The sequence below is a fragment of the Pseudoliparis swirei genome, chromosome 9, assembly GCF_029220125.1.
Source record: "Pseudoliparis swirei isolate HS2019 ecotype Mariana Trench chromosome 9, NWPU_hadal_v1, whole genome shotgun sequence".
Lineage (NCBI taxonomy): Eukaryota > Metazoa > Chordata > Actinopteri > Perciformes > Liparidae > Pseudoliparis > Pseudoliparis swirei.
In genome coordinates this window covers 21,552,899-21,565,313 of record NC_079396.1, presented here as the reverse complement: position 1 = coordinate 21,565,313, position 12,415 = coordinate 21,552,899, and the positions used below count along the sequence as shown (strand labels likewise).

The window sequence follows — 12,415 nt, the reverse complement described above, 5'->3', positions numbered from 1 at the left end:
TTCAGTTCTTCACCTCCACATGCAAACGCAGGCTTTTTTAAAAATGCACACAAGTTTCCGAAGACTTATTTAAAAGTTAGATGCTAAAACATTTCCATAACCTCCATAATTCTTATGACTATACTAAAGCGATGCCGCAGTAAAACAACTTGTACGGATCCCTGTGGCAGAGCAAATGTATTTTACTGTAGACTAAAACTTTTAAGGGAATAAAGAATGTTTCTATAAGAGTGGGAGTTGAACTTATAGACGGGGGATTTCAGGAAAGGTATTTTAAGAGGTAGTGTGTAGACAGACATATCATTTTCTCGTAGTCTAATTGCTTCACATTCATAATATCTGTCACAAACCAGACTCAATGATGTAAAGAACCAGACCACCAATGAAGATGCCTGTAGTTTTATTGCAGTTTAGTTCATCGGAGAGATGTGTTGCACCTTGAGGACTCACATGGTAGAGTCCAGTGCCATCTAGTGGTAAGAAGATGGTAGTAAACACTGTATTGCCAAGAACGTTACACATACAAGACATGTGACCAGGTGAATGGTGCATAACAATAAACAGTGCAATACTATAAGACATCATTTAAAAATATAAAATATAAAAATCTACTTGATTAGTAAGGTCATTTTATTGTATTCAGCCCCTCGGTAAAGCCACTCGACAAAACAAAGAGGACCCATATTAAATGAGTCATTATGATAAATACATTGGAAACTGCAAGGAACTGTCGCCTTTCTGGATGTTTATGAAATAAAAGTAGAGTTACAGTTGACCCATGATGTAATAATAATGTACAATAACCAATAAAATACCAAATGTTGAACGGGTCCAAAGACTAACAACCTCATCCAAAGTAAAAAACAACTGTTAGTCACATTTCTATTATTACTGCTAACATTAATGCTTTGACTATTATTCTTTGCTTCTATTACTGCTGGTGTCTTTAGTATTAGTCGTAATTTTTTCCATCATTATACTGCTTACTACTTTCATTATATGAATCATTTATGGTGTAGGTGTTAGCTGTGTAGTAATTATATTATGTGGTTAAATCTATGTTAATACACATGCCCTCTATCCTCAGTCTCTTCTATCCTCTCCGAGGATGGACAGAAGTTCGTCTCCCTAACATTTTTTCATTTACCGGGGGTGGGGGGGGGAGCATGTTGCATGCAGTACAGATTGTAAAGCCCTCGTATTCAAATTTGTGATTTTGGGCGATGCAATACATTAAATTGAATTAAAGCCTGTGCATGCGGTGTCATCTGTCTATCGATTCAAATAAAATCATACTCAGCGTTTTCATCCATCGTTTTCATGTGCTGTATTTCCATCCTGGCTCATTTTAAGTTTTACTGCCTCTTCACAAGTCCTCATATCCGCAGCCACACTCTTCTCCTCGTCCAGTTTCTTGTAGTTGAAGTAATGCATGATGAAGAAAAATATGCCCGGCACCAGCATAAACACTCCGCACGCATAGTACATGTATTTGTATTCTCCGAAAATGTCAACCAGGGCTCCTGAAAGAGAAGAGGCACCATTGTTTACCATTTTATAAATTCACACATGTTGTTGATTATAAAAACCAAACAAAAAACAACAGTCTCATAAAACTACACAAACCTGAAAGTGGAGGTCCAAGAAGCACTGGTCCACACTCGATAATGGTGACGAGTCCAACCGCACTGGAGAAGCGATGAGCTCCAACAAGGTCCATCAGAACTTCAAAAAGCAGTGCACACACCATCCCGAACGCCACACCGAAGATGACGGCGTACACAACCAGACCCGCGTATCCCGGTAACAGTGGGCAGAGAAGGTGGCACACGCCATTGAAGGACACTGCAAAACTGAAAAAGTATTGGATCCGTGGCCGAATCCACTTGCTGTTGCCAATGAGGCCGGTCGCCGGTCTCACAAACATGTCCACCAGAGCAAAAATGGAGAGCAAGAAAGCTGCTGAATATTCATCGATCCCTTGATGCTTTGCTTTCGCAGCCATGAAGACCACCGGCGCAAAGAAGCCAAAAAACATGACCACATTACCAATGAGATAAATGAGGAAGCCCCGGTGTTTGAAAAGGGACAAATCTATGAATTTGGCAAGACAGCCCGGACTCTTGCTCTCGTCTTGGTTCTCTTTGGCCAGGAGGTCGGAGGACTGCTCACCGGGGTCTGGAGCAGCGGCTTCCTCAGCTGGATCAGTCTTTGGTTTTGGTCGGGTATTAGTATGAACCGGTCTCATCAAAGCGCCGGCTACGCAGCAGTTCAGAACAATGGCTCCCAGGATGAGGAAGCTCCCTCTCCAGCCAAAAGAGTCAAACAGAAACTGATTGAGAGGAGCAAGAGTGAAGAGAATAACTGGACTTCCTGCCATGGCGATCCCGTTCGCCATGGGCCTTTTGACCTGGAAGTAGGTACCTATGATCGTCAGGGCCGGCTGGAGGTTGAGGGCGAGTCCAAAACCTGTTGAGATAATAGAAATAATACAATATGTGTTCAAATGACTCTAACTTCGGATACTGTTGTCCTTAAATGTAAAGACAGATCGAGAAACATTAAGGCGGGTGAACACTTAAGTCTATTTAAATGTTAATATTCACCACTCGCCCATGGATTATTTCTGTTTCTGATTTTAAATACAAACTCATAAAACCATGAAAATTAGAAATGAAAGTATACAACAAGGAATTGTTGACAAATCCAAAAAAGATATACTTTTTTATTCCAAGAGAAAATCAGACACTAAAGTTCTTTTGTGTGCCTCGGTAGGCGGAGCCTCTCGATGAGATTTAAGTTTAAAGTCTTTGTTTACGTGGTGGTATTAGTACGATCATGTGTTTTGGTGCACGTGCAAGCATGTAGGGATTTTCGTAATCATCCGATTTAGTCAAACACTTTCAAAAGATTTCGGCCACAACTATGCGTATTGTTCCAATAGTAAAATATTTACACATTGCACAGCAGGTGGAAGTTAACCCCCCATAGTGGCATTAACGTCACGAATGGACTGACTCTGATGATCAAAACACGCCTTCATCCTCCCTTTGTCAGCTGGCAACATCAAGCAAACAGTACAGCAGCCAACTTAAACAAAGCATACATTGAATTGTTGCTCATGTGATATGATTATTATTGAGAAAAAAACATAGATCATTTACCACCAATAACTCCAACGCAAAGATACAGATGCATGATAGTCCTGCCAAAAGAAGCAAGCACCATGCCAGCGCTGACCATGAGCCCACCGACCATAACCACAGGTCTGCTGCCATAGCGGTTGACCAGTACGCTGCTCACAGGTCCTGTACAGAGAAGAGAAATATGTCATTTTATTGGTCCCTTCTTTTACTGAAGATTCACAGAACTGAGGCTGTGTCTGTTGAATAAAAGACACATGTATGATAGAATAACTTTGCTCATGCGAAATGTTGATGGGAAACATGAAAAACATTATTTTAAAATGCCTTTGTGAAGAAGATACGATTGCCACTGACCTCCTGCATACATGGATGCGAGCATGACTGAGGACAGCCATGCAATCTCGCTGTAGGAGACGGTAAAATATTCCTGAATCTCCTTAAAGAAGATGGTGAGGGACTTGGGAAAGGCATAGGAGAATCCTATGGAGATGAAAGCGCCAACGACAACAGCCCAGCCCCAGCCTCCATCTGGTGGTGCGTGGCCTCCTTTGGTTGCTGCTGCAGGCGGCATGTTCGGTACCACCGGCTGAAAGTGAAAAGAAGTTTAAAAACAACAACCGCACATTTATAATCAAAGCTGGGGCAACGTTTACATGGCGCCGACCATAAAACATACATTCTATATATCACAGGAGCTCACCTCTGCACACTCCCTGAAACCGTAATGGTCAAGCTATGAATCCTGTTGTTGTAAGAGGCTGTGGCTGCCTCTCGGCGGGAAGACCCTGCTGTTGAGAGGCCTTTGATCTCATCACGTGTGTTTGCATGCCAAATACAAGTGACCATACTCAGAAAAGAAACATTCAACAACAACAGGCGTCCCTTGGGCCTCGGCCACAGATGGTCCGCCAAAGCCGTGTGGGACTTGTTGTTGTTGAATACCAACTAAATAAGCTACATTGTAAATGTACTTTTCTAGTCTTGACAACTCAAAGTGCTTTACCCCACTTCATGTCATCATTAACCCGTTCACACACTCAGTCTTACACTGATGGCTGGGGCGAGACTAACTAACATTCACACAGCGTTCACACACTGTAGGCACAGCTACAGGAGCAACTTGGAGTTAAGTGTCTTGCCCAAGGACACATCAACATGGACATGGATCGCAGCAGATCCTCTGATTGAGGATGACCCTGCGGTCGCCCAGCTGTCTTTTATCTTAATTAAAATGATGGAGGTGTTCAAATGTAATCAGACTTTACAGTATACCTAATTAGCATCGAATATAACCAGGAGCCCTCAGTAATTCGTTTCAGCTATTCAGAAATAATTAAGTAAAGCACTGAGAAATGAAAAATATATCTTTAGGGCATTCTCAAATAACAGAAAATCATTAAATTAAATCTCAAGAAGACCAATAAAAGATATCCCCTTTGAGAAACGGGTTGTCTTTTAAAACTGGCGTTCACCTTTATTCCACTGACAATTGGTTTGTTTTAAAAAGCAGCAGAGTGGGACCTCTCGCAAGAAATATCACTCCGCTGGAGCTACACAATAGCCACGCCCCCTAATGTCACGCTCTCTGTCAGCTGCTGCTAATAATTCATTCACGCAGTTTGTATGGATGTAATATCCTTCTTCTTTTTTTTAAATAAGCGGTTGTGAGCACGGGAGACAACTTTAAGAGTTTGTATGCGGAGCGTTTGCTTTTCAACACGGGTGACCTCTGCTACTCCGCCGCTTGTGTAACATGCATGCTGCTACCCGAAAGGCAGCACAGAACCCCTCTGTGTTGCTTAGTTTGTCGCCGGTTGGATCGCAGGGTGCACTTTGGAGATGTTATCCCAAATGAGTGTGCCTGACCCGATTGCCCGGTTGCGTAACGTGGACGTTCAACTCAAAAGCGGCTACTACGGTGACACATTCCCCCCACGAGCGTCATCTGCATCGGATCATCAGCTCGGAGCCTGCGAAGGTACACTTCTCTCGTGTGGTACTATTGGACTGTAGCCTCCAGTGCACGTGCACACACGTACCCATCGGTTCCATGTGTTGAGTAACATGAAATAACCTCAAGGCATTTTTTAAATGTTCATCGATATGCTCCCTTCAGATGTTTGAGGCTCATCTGTTTAAAATAGTTTCAGACATCAATGTTGCTATTTTTTATTCAATTTAATATTTTTAATTTTTAATTGCTATGTTTTTTCCAGTCGGGTCCGCCTAAATGCTGTCTGAGTATTTTCCTCTGTCAGGTCCTGCAGGATTGCATCACATGTTGGCTTTTGTGCATGCTATTAAATTAGCGCCCAATTTAAGCAATGTAACGCAAGTTATAGCCAAACGTGAGCTGCCGTGTCGGTACGTGTACCCTAGAGTAGACTGAAGGTTCGTACCCCGTTCGGCCAAAGATGCTCGCGAACGAAAGACCACCACTCTGCCGTTGTAATGGTAGAAGATAACAATTTTAAGGGAATGTATTGGCATTTGGGATGCAGTAAGAATACAGCGGAGTGGTACCTCTGTTTCTGAATAAACACTCTAAAAAGCACCGCGTGCAGTCAAAAATGTCAAAGTATTTCGTCAACGTTCTCTTTGTACCCATTTTTTAGAAAGTTAGCGGCTAACTCTTAGCTATAACGCGGTCGAGTACTGGTCGGCAGCTGATGCCGAAGGATCAACTAAAAGTTTTTTGTTCACAGTTAACTTAACCTTTAACAAACATCACCTCAGTGTCCAAAGCCCGTCACATCAACGTCTCTGGATCTTGACCCCGGAGTGTGTGTGTGTGTGTGTCCGAGTGTCCGAGCAGCCGCTCGTCCTGTCCCGTGATGCTATAATGGTCACTTTCCCTCAGCTGCAAAAGTTGAGACTGGAAATATCTTGTGGGCTACGTTAGGGGTCGTCAGATATCCAGATAAACCTAGCTTTAAATGTCAGGTGACGCGAGTCAGAAAATATGTTCCAGTGTTCAACAATGTAAACCAATATATCTCGAGATATGCAACCTACTACATCCAAATGATGCGTTAAATGACCATCGAATTTAATTTTGACTGTGATATCATTTTTACTCGACATTAGTTTTTATTGTTATCCTTAGAACTTTCATCTAGGTTTTCCAGGTGGATTGGGTTAGAATTATTTGTCTTTTAACATTAATGGTGAATCATTAACGTTATGCTGCAGGCAACTCTTGATAAAATGACTTTTTTTCCATAAATTAGTCCAGATCTTTTTTTATTGATAAAAGTAATACATTTGATCAGTGTAATACAAAACAACTTGTTTTTAATATCTATCATACGCATTATCAATTTTAATATTTTTTTGGGTTCCACGGTTACAGTTTGCACAGTATAATTCATTGTCCCCCTGTGAGCAATGGTTTTTGAGAAAAGTATTAATTAGACCCCATCTAAAGCAAACCTGCTTCAAACACTTAGTATCCCACGTTCATGAATATACTAGTTTCTAAAGAGTCCACTCCCTGCTCTGTTTCAGGTGCTGTACGGTGGGCTTTGTCCCATATGTGTCACGGAGATCCAGTTCTTCCAGTTTCTGCAGAGAAACCGGCCTGTGAAAGTCGATTTTGTTGACATTTCCCTGCCAGTCTACACTGCAGAGAAATACAAGGATGTCAGCTACCAGACGGCCATGGAGGAAATGCATGTGATTGATGAGAAAGACGAGGTGACCTTTCGTTCAGCCGGCTTTACGAAGACTATAATATTGTGTGGCCGGTTGATTTTTTGCACATTAGCCGACATGTCATTTTTATTATGTAGTAGTATTATGCCAGTCCTCTAACGTCGGGTGCATTGGCAGGTTCATCGTGGGATACCAGCTTTGGCAGTCATGTACAGAGCAGTTGGCCTCGGCTGGTTGGGTCGCCTCATGATGTGGTCACCTGTGAGACCATTCATGGACAGGACCTACGCCATCTTTGCCAGGAATCGCTTAAAGTGGACCGGGCGGTGGGGGAGAGTGCACCAAAGGACACTGTGAATAGACAAAGCGTTGATTCCAGGCCGCAGAAAAGTTTTAACGTTTAATTGTGTCATATCTGTCCATTTAGTCTTTAACCGTTTATCCTGTTCAGGGTCACGGGGTCGCTGGAGCCGATCCCAGCTGACGTTGGGCGAAGACAGGGTTCACCCTGGACATCACCAGACCATCGCCGGGCTAATTGTGTTATGCGTTTAAGTTAACTGACCGTTAAGAAGAACTAGATAAATACCACTTAGTCTTTCCGGTTAACACTCAATTTATGATTATTTATGGAAAGGTTTAAAAGTTGTTAGCTGAAGGTTAAGCCTTGTTAAATGTGTATACGTCAACGCCATTATATGCTGCAGAATATCTTGTACTTGTAAAACAGTAAGTTTGGTTAAACATACTTGAGTTAAAGTGAAGAAAACATTAACTTCAAATTATTACTGTCACTTTAATTCTTGGCTGGAGATGAAGAATAAATATAACAGTTTAATAACACAATCTTCTGGAGTTTTTTTTGTTGGTTCTGTGTTTTAATAATTCAATCTTTTATTCTTATTGTGTAGAACTCCGAGTAGAACTCTGGTAAAATGACTTAGGTTAACCCTAACAAGCATTACGGCGCAGAGAAAAGGCCGTAATGCAAGAGGGTAATGGTGTACGATGTCCAACACTGTCACAATAGGACACATCTACAGAAAGTGGAGAAGTTTAGTCATATATATCCTGTTGTACAGAATCTCAGAATGAGGTGCATTCAAAACCGGAAAGAGAACTAAACTGTCAAGAAGCCGCCACTAGGTGTCAGTGTAAGTCTACAATAATCACCCTTGAGGGAAGTTGTTCTTCTGCTGTTTGGCAGGGAGGATTATTTGCGTGGGCTGTAACGATGAGTGAAATCTTTTTCTCACAGTCCTCACAGTAAAGAAAACAAACATTACAACACTTTGCAAGTTACTGAATGATCATTTATTGGCTACGTTAAAAGGTGAGAGAGTAAGGGAGTGGTTGTGCACTTTGTGTTTAAGACAGACGCAGAAATAATTGTTATATTAATTTTTTTACAATATAAAAGTCTTGGAATAGTTTATTGAGAAAAGTTATAGGATAGAATGCTGAAAAAAGTAATTTTAAAAGTCTTGAATAAAGTATCATAAAATAATGCAAAAGATATTGATTTAGAGTGTTGTGTAAGAATGTAAATTATTTTTAAAAAATGACAGTCATAAAGAATTTCACAATATAGTGTGAGAAAGAAAGTCGTAAAAGTCACAGTAAACTATGCTGAACAAGTCACATGGAAATCATTGTGTAGTTTGTGAAATAAGTCATATACAACTCATGAGTCACGCAATAGTACATTGAAAAAGTTATAAAAGAGTCGTAGAACATTTACAAAATCATCGTATTGTTCAAAAGGTCATAATATAGAGTATAGTGAAAAAAAGCCACGTAAAAGGGTCACTTTTTTTCAATTATGGTTAAATTCTTAACTATAAAATAATGTTCCATTGTGACATTGTTTACACCCTTTTAACTGGACAGTTAGTTCCAGTTTAAATGAAAAGTTGTTTTCATGATTTAGTTGTTGTGAAAGGACCCGTTTGTTTGTACATTGTAATTACTCGGTCTAGACTGGTTACTAGTTACACTGTAACTTGTAGACTACAATCTTAAACATGACTGCATTTATTTATATGTATTTTACGCACGGCAAACCTAATTAGATGCGATTATTTTAATTATTTTATATCACATGTTGTGACCTGTGCTCAGTTTCTAAGAAGGCTGTTTGTTTTGGAGGAAGGTGTGTTTGCTGTGACGTAAGCAGCAGCTAACTTTCAGCTCACCGAGACCCTTGAGCTAACTCTCTAATTTTAGCTTGCAGTCCGGCGGTCAACAGGGACAATAAAGTTCAGCCCGTGTGGTCTCACACAGCATTGGCTTATGCTTGTCCGCCCCTCAGCCCAGCTCCACCAATCACGGTTAAGTACTGCATGAGAGAAAGGTTGAATTAAGTATCAAAAGAAGAAATAGTGCTTCTGACAGTTTGTTAAAATGAGGTGCTGGATTAAACAAAACATTGATTGATTGGATTAAAGTTATTACAAGTTCCATGTAGTTTTCTGAAGAGGATGGATCCTGGTGACTGGTGACCTCTTGACCTTTCCTCTTGAACCACCAGCAGGGGGACATTCTTTTGGAAATGTATTGCCAGGAAACGTGGTCAGGTCTTCATGTTCCCTCAGCATGAATGATACTAACGTTGATGTCAAAGTTTTCATCTGGTGCCGAGTCAAAAATGAACATCAACGCGCTTACTTGCTCCTTTTTGGAAATGCTTCCTCGGAGATAATACCAAAGAAATGAATAATCTCCAGGGGGTGCGTTTTTACCTTTCCTCCAATAGGTATACATTCAAACCTGAAGCTCTCAATTACTTTTCTTGAGGAGGCTCCGAATGGTTTTCTTTCACTGGGAGGACATCAATCATTTTCTAAAATATATCCAGATACATTAACATTTATTTCAAGAGAAAGGATGTTCCTCAAGCTGACCATCCAACCGCTGCTGCTGAGTGAGAAGCTGCAGGGTCGTGGGGGTCAATGTGTCCACCGTCTCCTGGATCACTGACTACCTCACAGGCAGACCTGGGACGGTCGTCAGTGATGTTGGAGCCCCACAGGGAACTGCTCTGTCGCCCTTCCTGCTGACCTTGTACACCATTGACTTCCAGTACAACTCGGGGGTCACGCCATCTGCAAAAGTGCTGATGACTCTGTAGTGGTCGGGTGTATTAAGGATGGACAGGAAGTGGAGTACAGGGCAGTAGCGGATGACTTTGTGGAGTGGGCCGAGAGAAATCACCTGCTTCTGAACGTGGCCGAGAGCAGAGAGACGGTGGTCAGAGACGGTATCAAAGTCAACCAGCACACAACGGAGATCTTTAAAAAAGATTTTAGGAAACAGCTCTTCGATAGAGCATGGTTCTGGACTGGCAACATTCATAAAGATATAGTCATGTTGCTATTCACATTGACTCGCCCTTCTCTCGCGGTTTTGCAAAAGTTTCAATGCAGGAGAATTTGGACGCTAAGTCTTCTTCCAGAGGTAAAAACGGAAGGCTGGCCATGAGAAAAACTTTAAACGTTTTGTTATAAAGTCTAAACAGAGAAAAGTGGGTGCCGATCAGTCGACAGTGACAACTAACAATATTTCTAGCAGCTGGGAGGAGGAATTCCTCTTCCAATCTCTTTCACACATTCCTGACAGTCCACGTCATAGCTGTAGCAAGACAAACCTGATGTTTGCATGCCGTCCTCCATAAAACGCTCGAGGAGCAGATGTCGAACACAGGGACAGGTGGTACTTAGTGCAAAACACGTCATAGAAACATACTTCAGTCAGAGTACAGTATGTCCAAAATGTCACATCATAGAATGTCAAAATAAATGTTGGCATAGGTTGAAAGAAACAACCTATGCCAAAATAGAACATTGAAAATAGTCACGCTATAGTATTTTGAAAAAAGTTAGTCGAGTGTCGAAAACATTTATGAAAATGTTAGACCATATTTAGCCTGTTGTAAAGTTATAGAACAATATGGTTGTTATTATTTATTTTCATTTTAATTTTATTTTTTTACATGTTATTTTTATGTTTTTGTCTGAGTACCATTGTTTACGTACAATGTGTACATATTTACAATATGGTAACAACAAATTATAAAAATAGTCTTTTTTTTAACATCAGGCTTATTCATATCTTCCTCTTCTCCAGTGTTACCATTGGTTTGCACTTTGTTATTACATTACATTACATTATGAACCATCAAACTGTATACCGGTATACTTTTATTCAATTCCTGTTGGATTTTTATAGCACTTATTTATGTACATACTATGGCCTACTACCAAAAAGAAAATCGAGAACACTCAATTACATTCAAGCTTTTTTCTTTCTTTTTTTTAAGTGCTCCGATTACAAGACTCTAGCCATGACCGCTGCGCTCTTTCCTAAAAGTTCATGGTCGTTGCCATCTTGGGTCACATGTGACATAAAGGACACATATTATTAAAGTAACTCTTAATGAATCAAACAATGTTCAATTTAAATGTTATTCAACATGTGTTCATAATTATTTACGTTTTAAAACTTCACAAACCTGTAAAGACAGAATGAGACAGGTGCCGGGACCAGCTGCTCGGTGCAGCTTCGTACTACTTTCTTAGAAATTACCCTCCCCCCCCCCCCCCCCCACACACACACACACGCACACACACACAAAATACATAAGATGTGTCAAAATATCTGAGTGTTTGATAGAGATTTTGATGTTGGAAGACAAAGACAATGTTCTCCTATATATATATATATATATATATAACATTGATGTATATTGTTCAGCATCATATTAGCATCCAAAGAAATATAACTAAAAAGCATATGCTATTTTTGCGATCAACAATTCAAACATTTATTCTCACCATCTAGAACTCTGGTTATGTCAGTCAAATGTGTTTCTTTAACATGAGCATTGCTGATAGATGAGAAGGCAGACAACAACTTTGGATATTGAGGAAAATATTGAGCCTCACAATAACAAACATGACTCCTGCAAAACACAAAGTAATTGTGTACTGTATACAGTACATTACTGACAAATATACAGAAAAGAGAAAATGGAGAATGCTAAATGAAGTCAAATATCCCAGTGCACAGCATTGCAGATTTAGTTTCACTCAAAAGCAGATAAAGAACCAAACTGTCAGGAAGCTGCCACTAGATGTCATCGTAAATCTAAAATAATCACCCGAGAGTGAAATTGTTGCCCATAATCTGTTGTGATTATTTGCCAGATCTTGTTTGAGCTGTTCATTTGAAGGTGATGGGTGACATAATTCTCGACATCACTTTTTAGCATTTCTAGGAAACTAAAATATAAAACAAATCAACTGACCGAACTGGCATGATATTTGTCATTTGAAGCCTCTCCTGTTATGAGCAGGTTTCATCATCATTACATTGCAATACAAAACAGCATGTGCTTTAATAAGGTTATATGATTTGAGACACTAAACACACTATTTGGCAAACACATTTTTTATTTACACAAAGGCAAAATACATTAATGAAATGTACTTCAGTAAATCCTTTAGATTATAGCTGGAAATACTTATTTTCTGTCGAGGACAAAAGGTGAGCGAATAAGGGAGGTTCTTTACCTAGAAATAAATCACTGTGTACCTTGTGTCCCTTTTAATGATTGC

At 40.3% G+C, this 12,415-nt stretch overlaps 1 protein-coding gene across 3 annotated transcripts; it reads right to left on the bottom strand.

The window, feature by feature from the left end:
* Positions 1-383: 383 nt before the first annotated feature.
* LOC130199857 (monocarboxylate transporter 2-like) lies at positions 384-6,637 on the bottom strand. 3 transcript variants are annotated; one of them, XM_056423678.1, is made up of 6 exons: positions 5,878-6,637; positions 3,847-3,934; positions 3,501-3,732; positions 3,165-3,308; positions 1,627-2,469; positions 384-1,523 (listed from the first exon to the last, which is right to left on the bottom strand). In XM_056423678.1, exons 3-6 carry the CDS (start codon positions 3,715-3,717, stop codon positions 1,306-1,308), a joined length of 1,422 nt encoding a protein of 473 aa, XP_056279653.1. In that variant the 5' UTR covers positions 3,718-3,732; positions 3,847-3,934; positions 5,878-6,637; the 3' UTR covers positions 384-1,305. The 3 variants fall into 3 exon arrangements, with proteins under 3 accessions (XP_056279653.1, XP_056279654.1, XP_056279652.1); XM_056423679.1 differs by having other exon boundaries at positions 3,847-3,931; XM_056423677.1 differs by lacking the exon at positions 3,847-3,934.
* Positions 6,638-12,415: the final 5,778 nt, after the last annotated feature.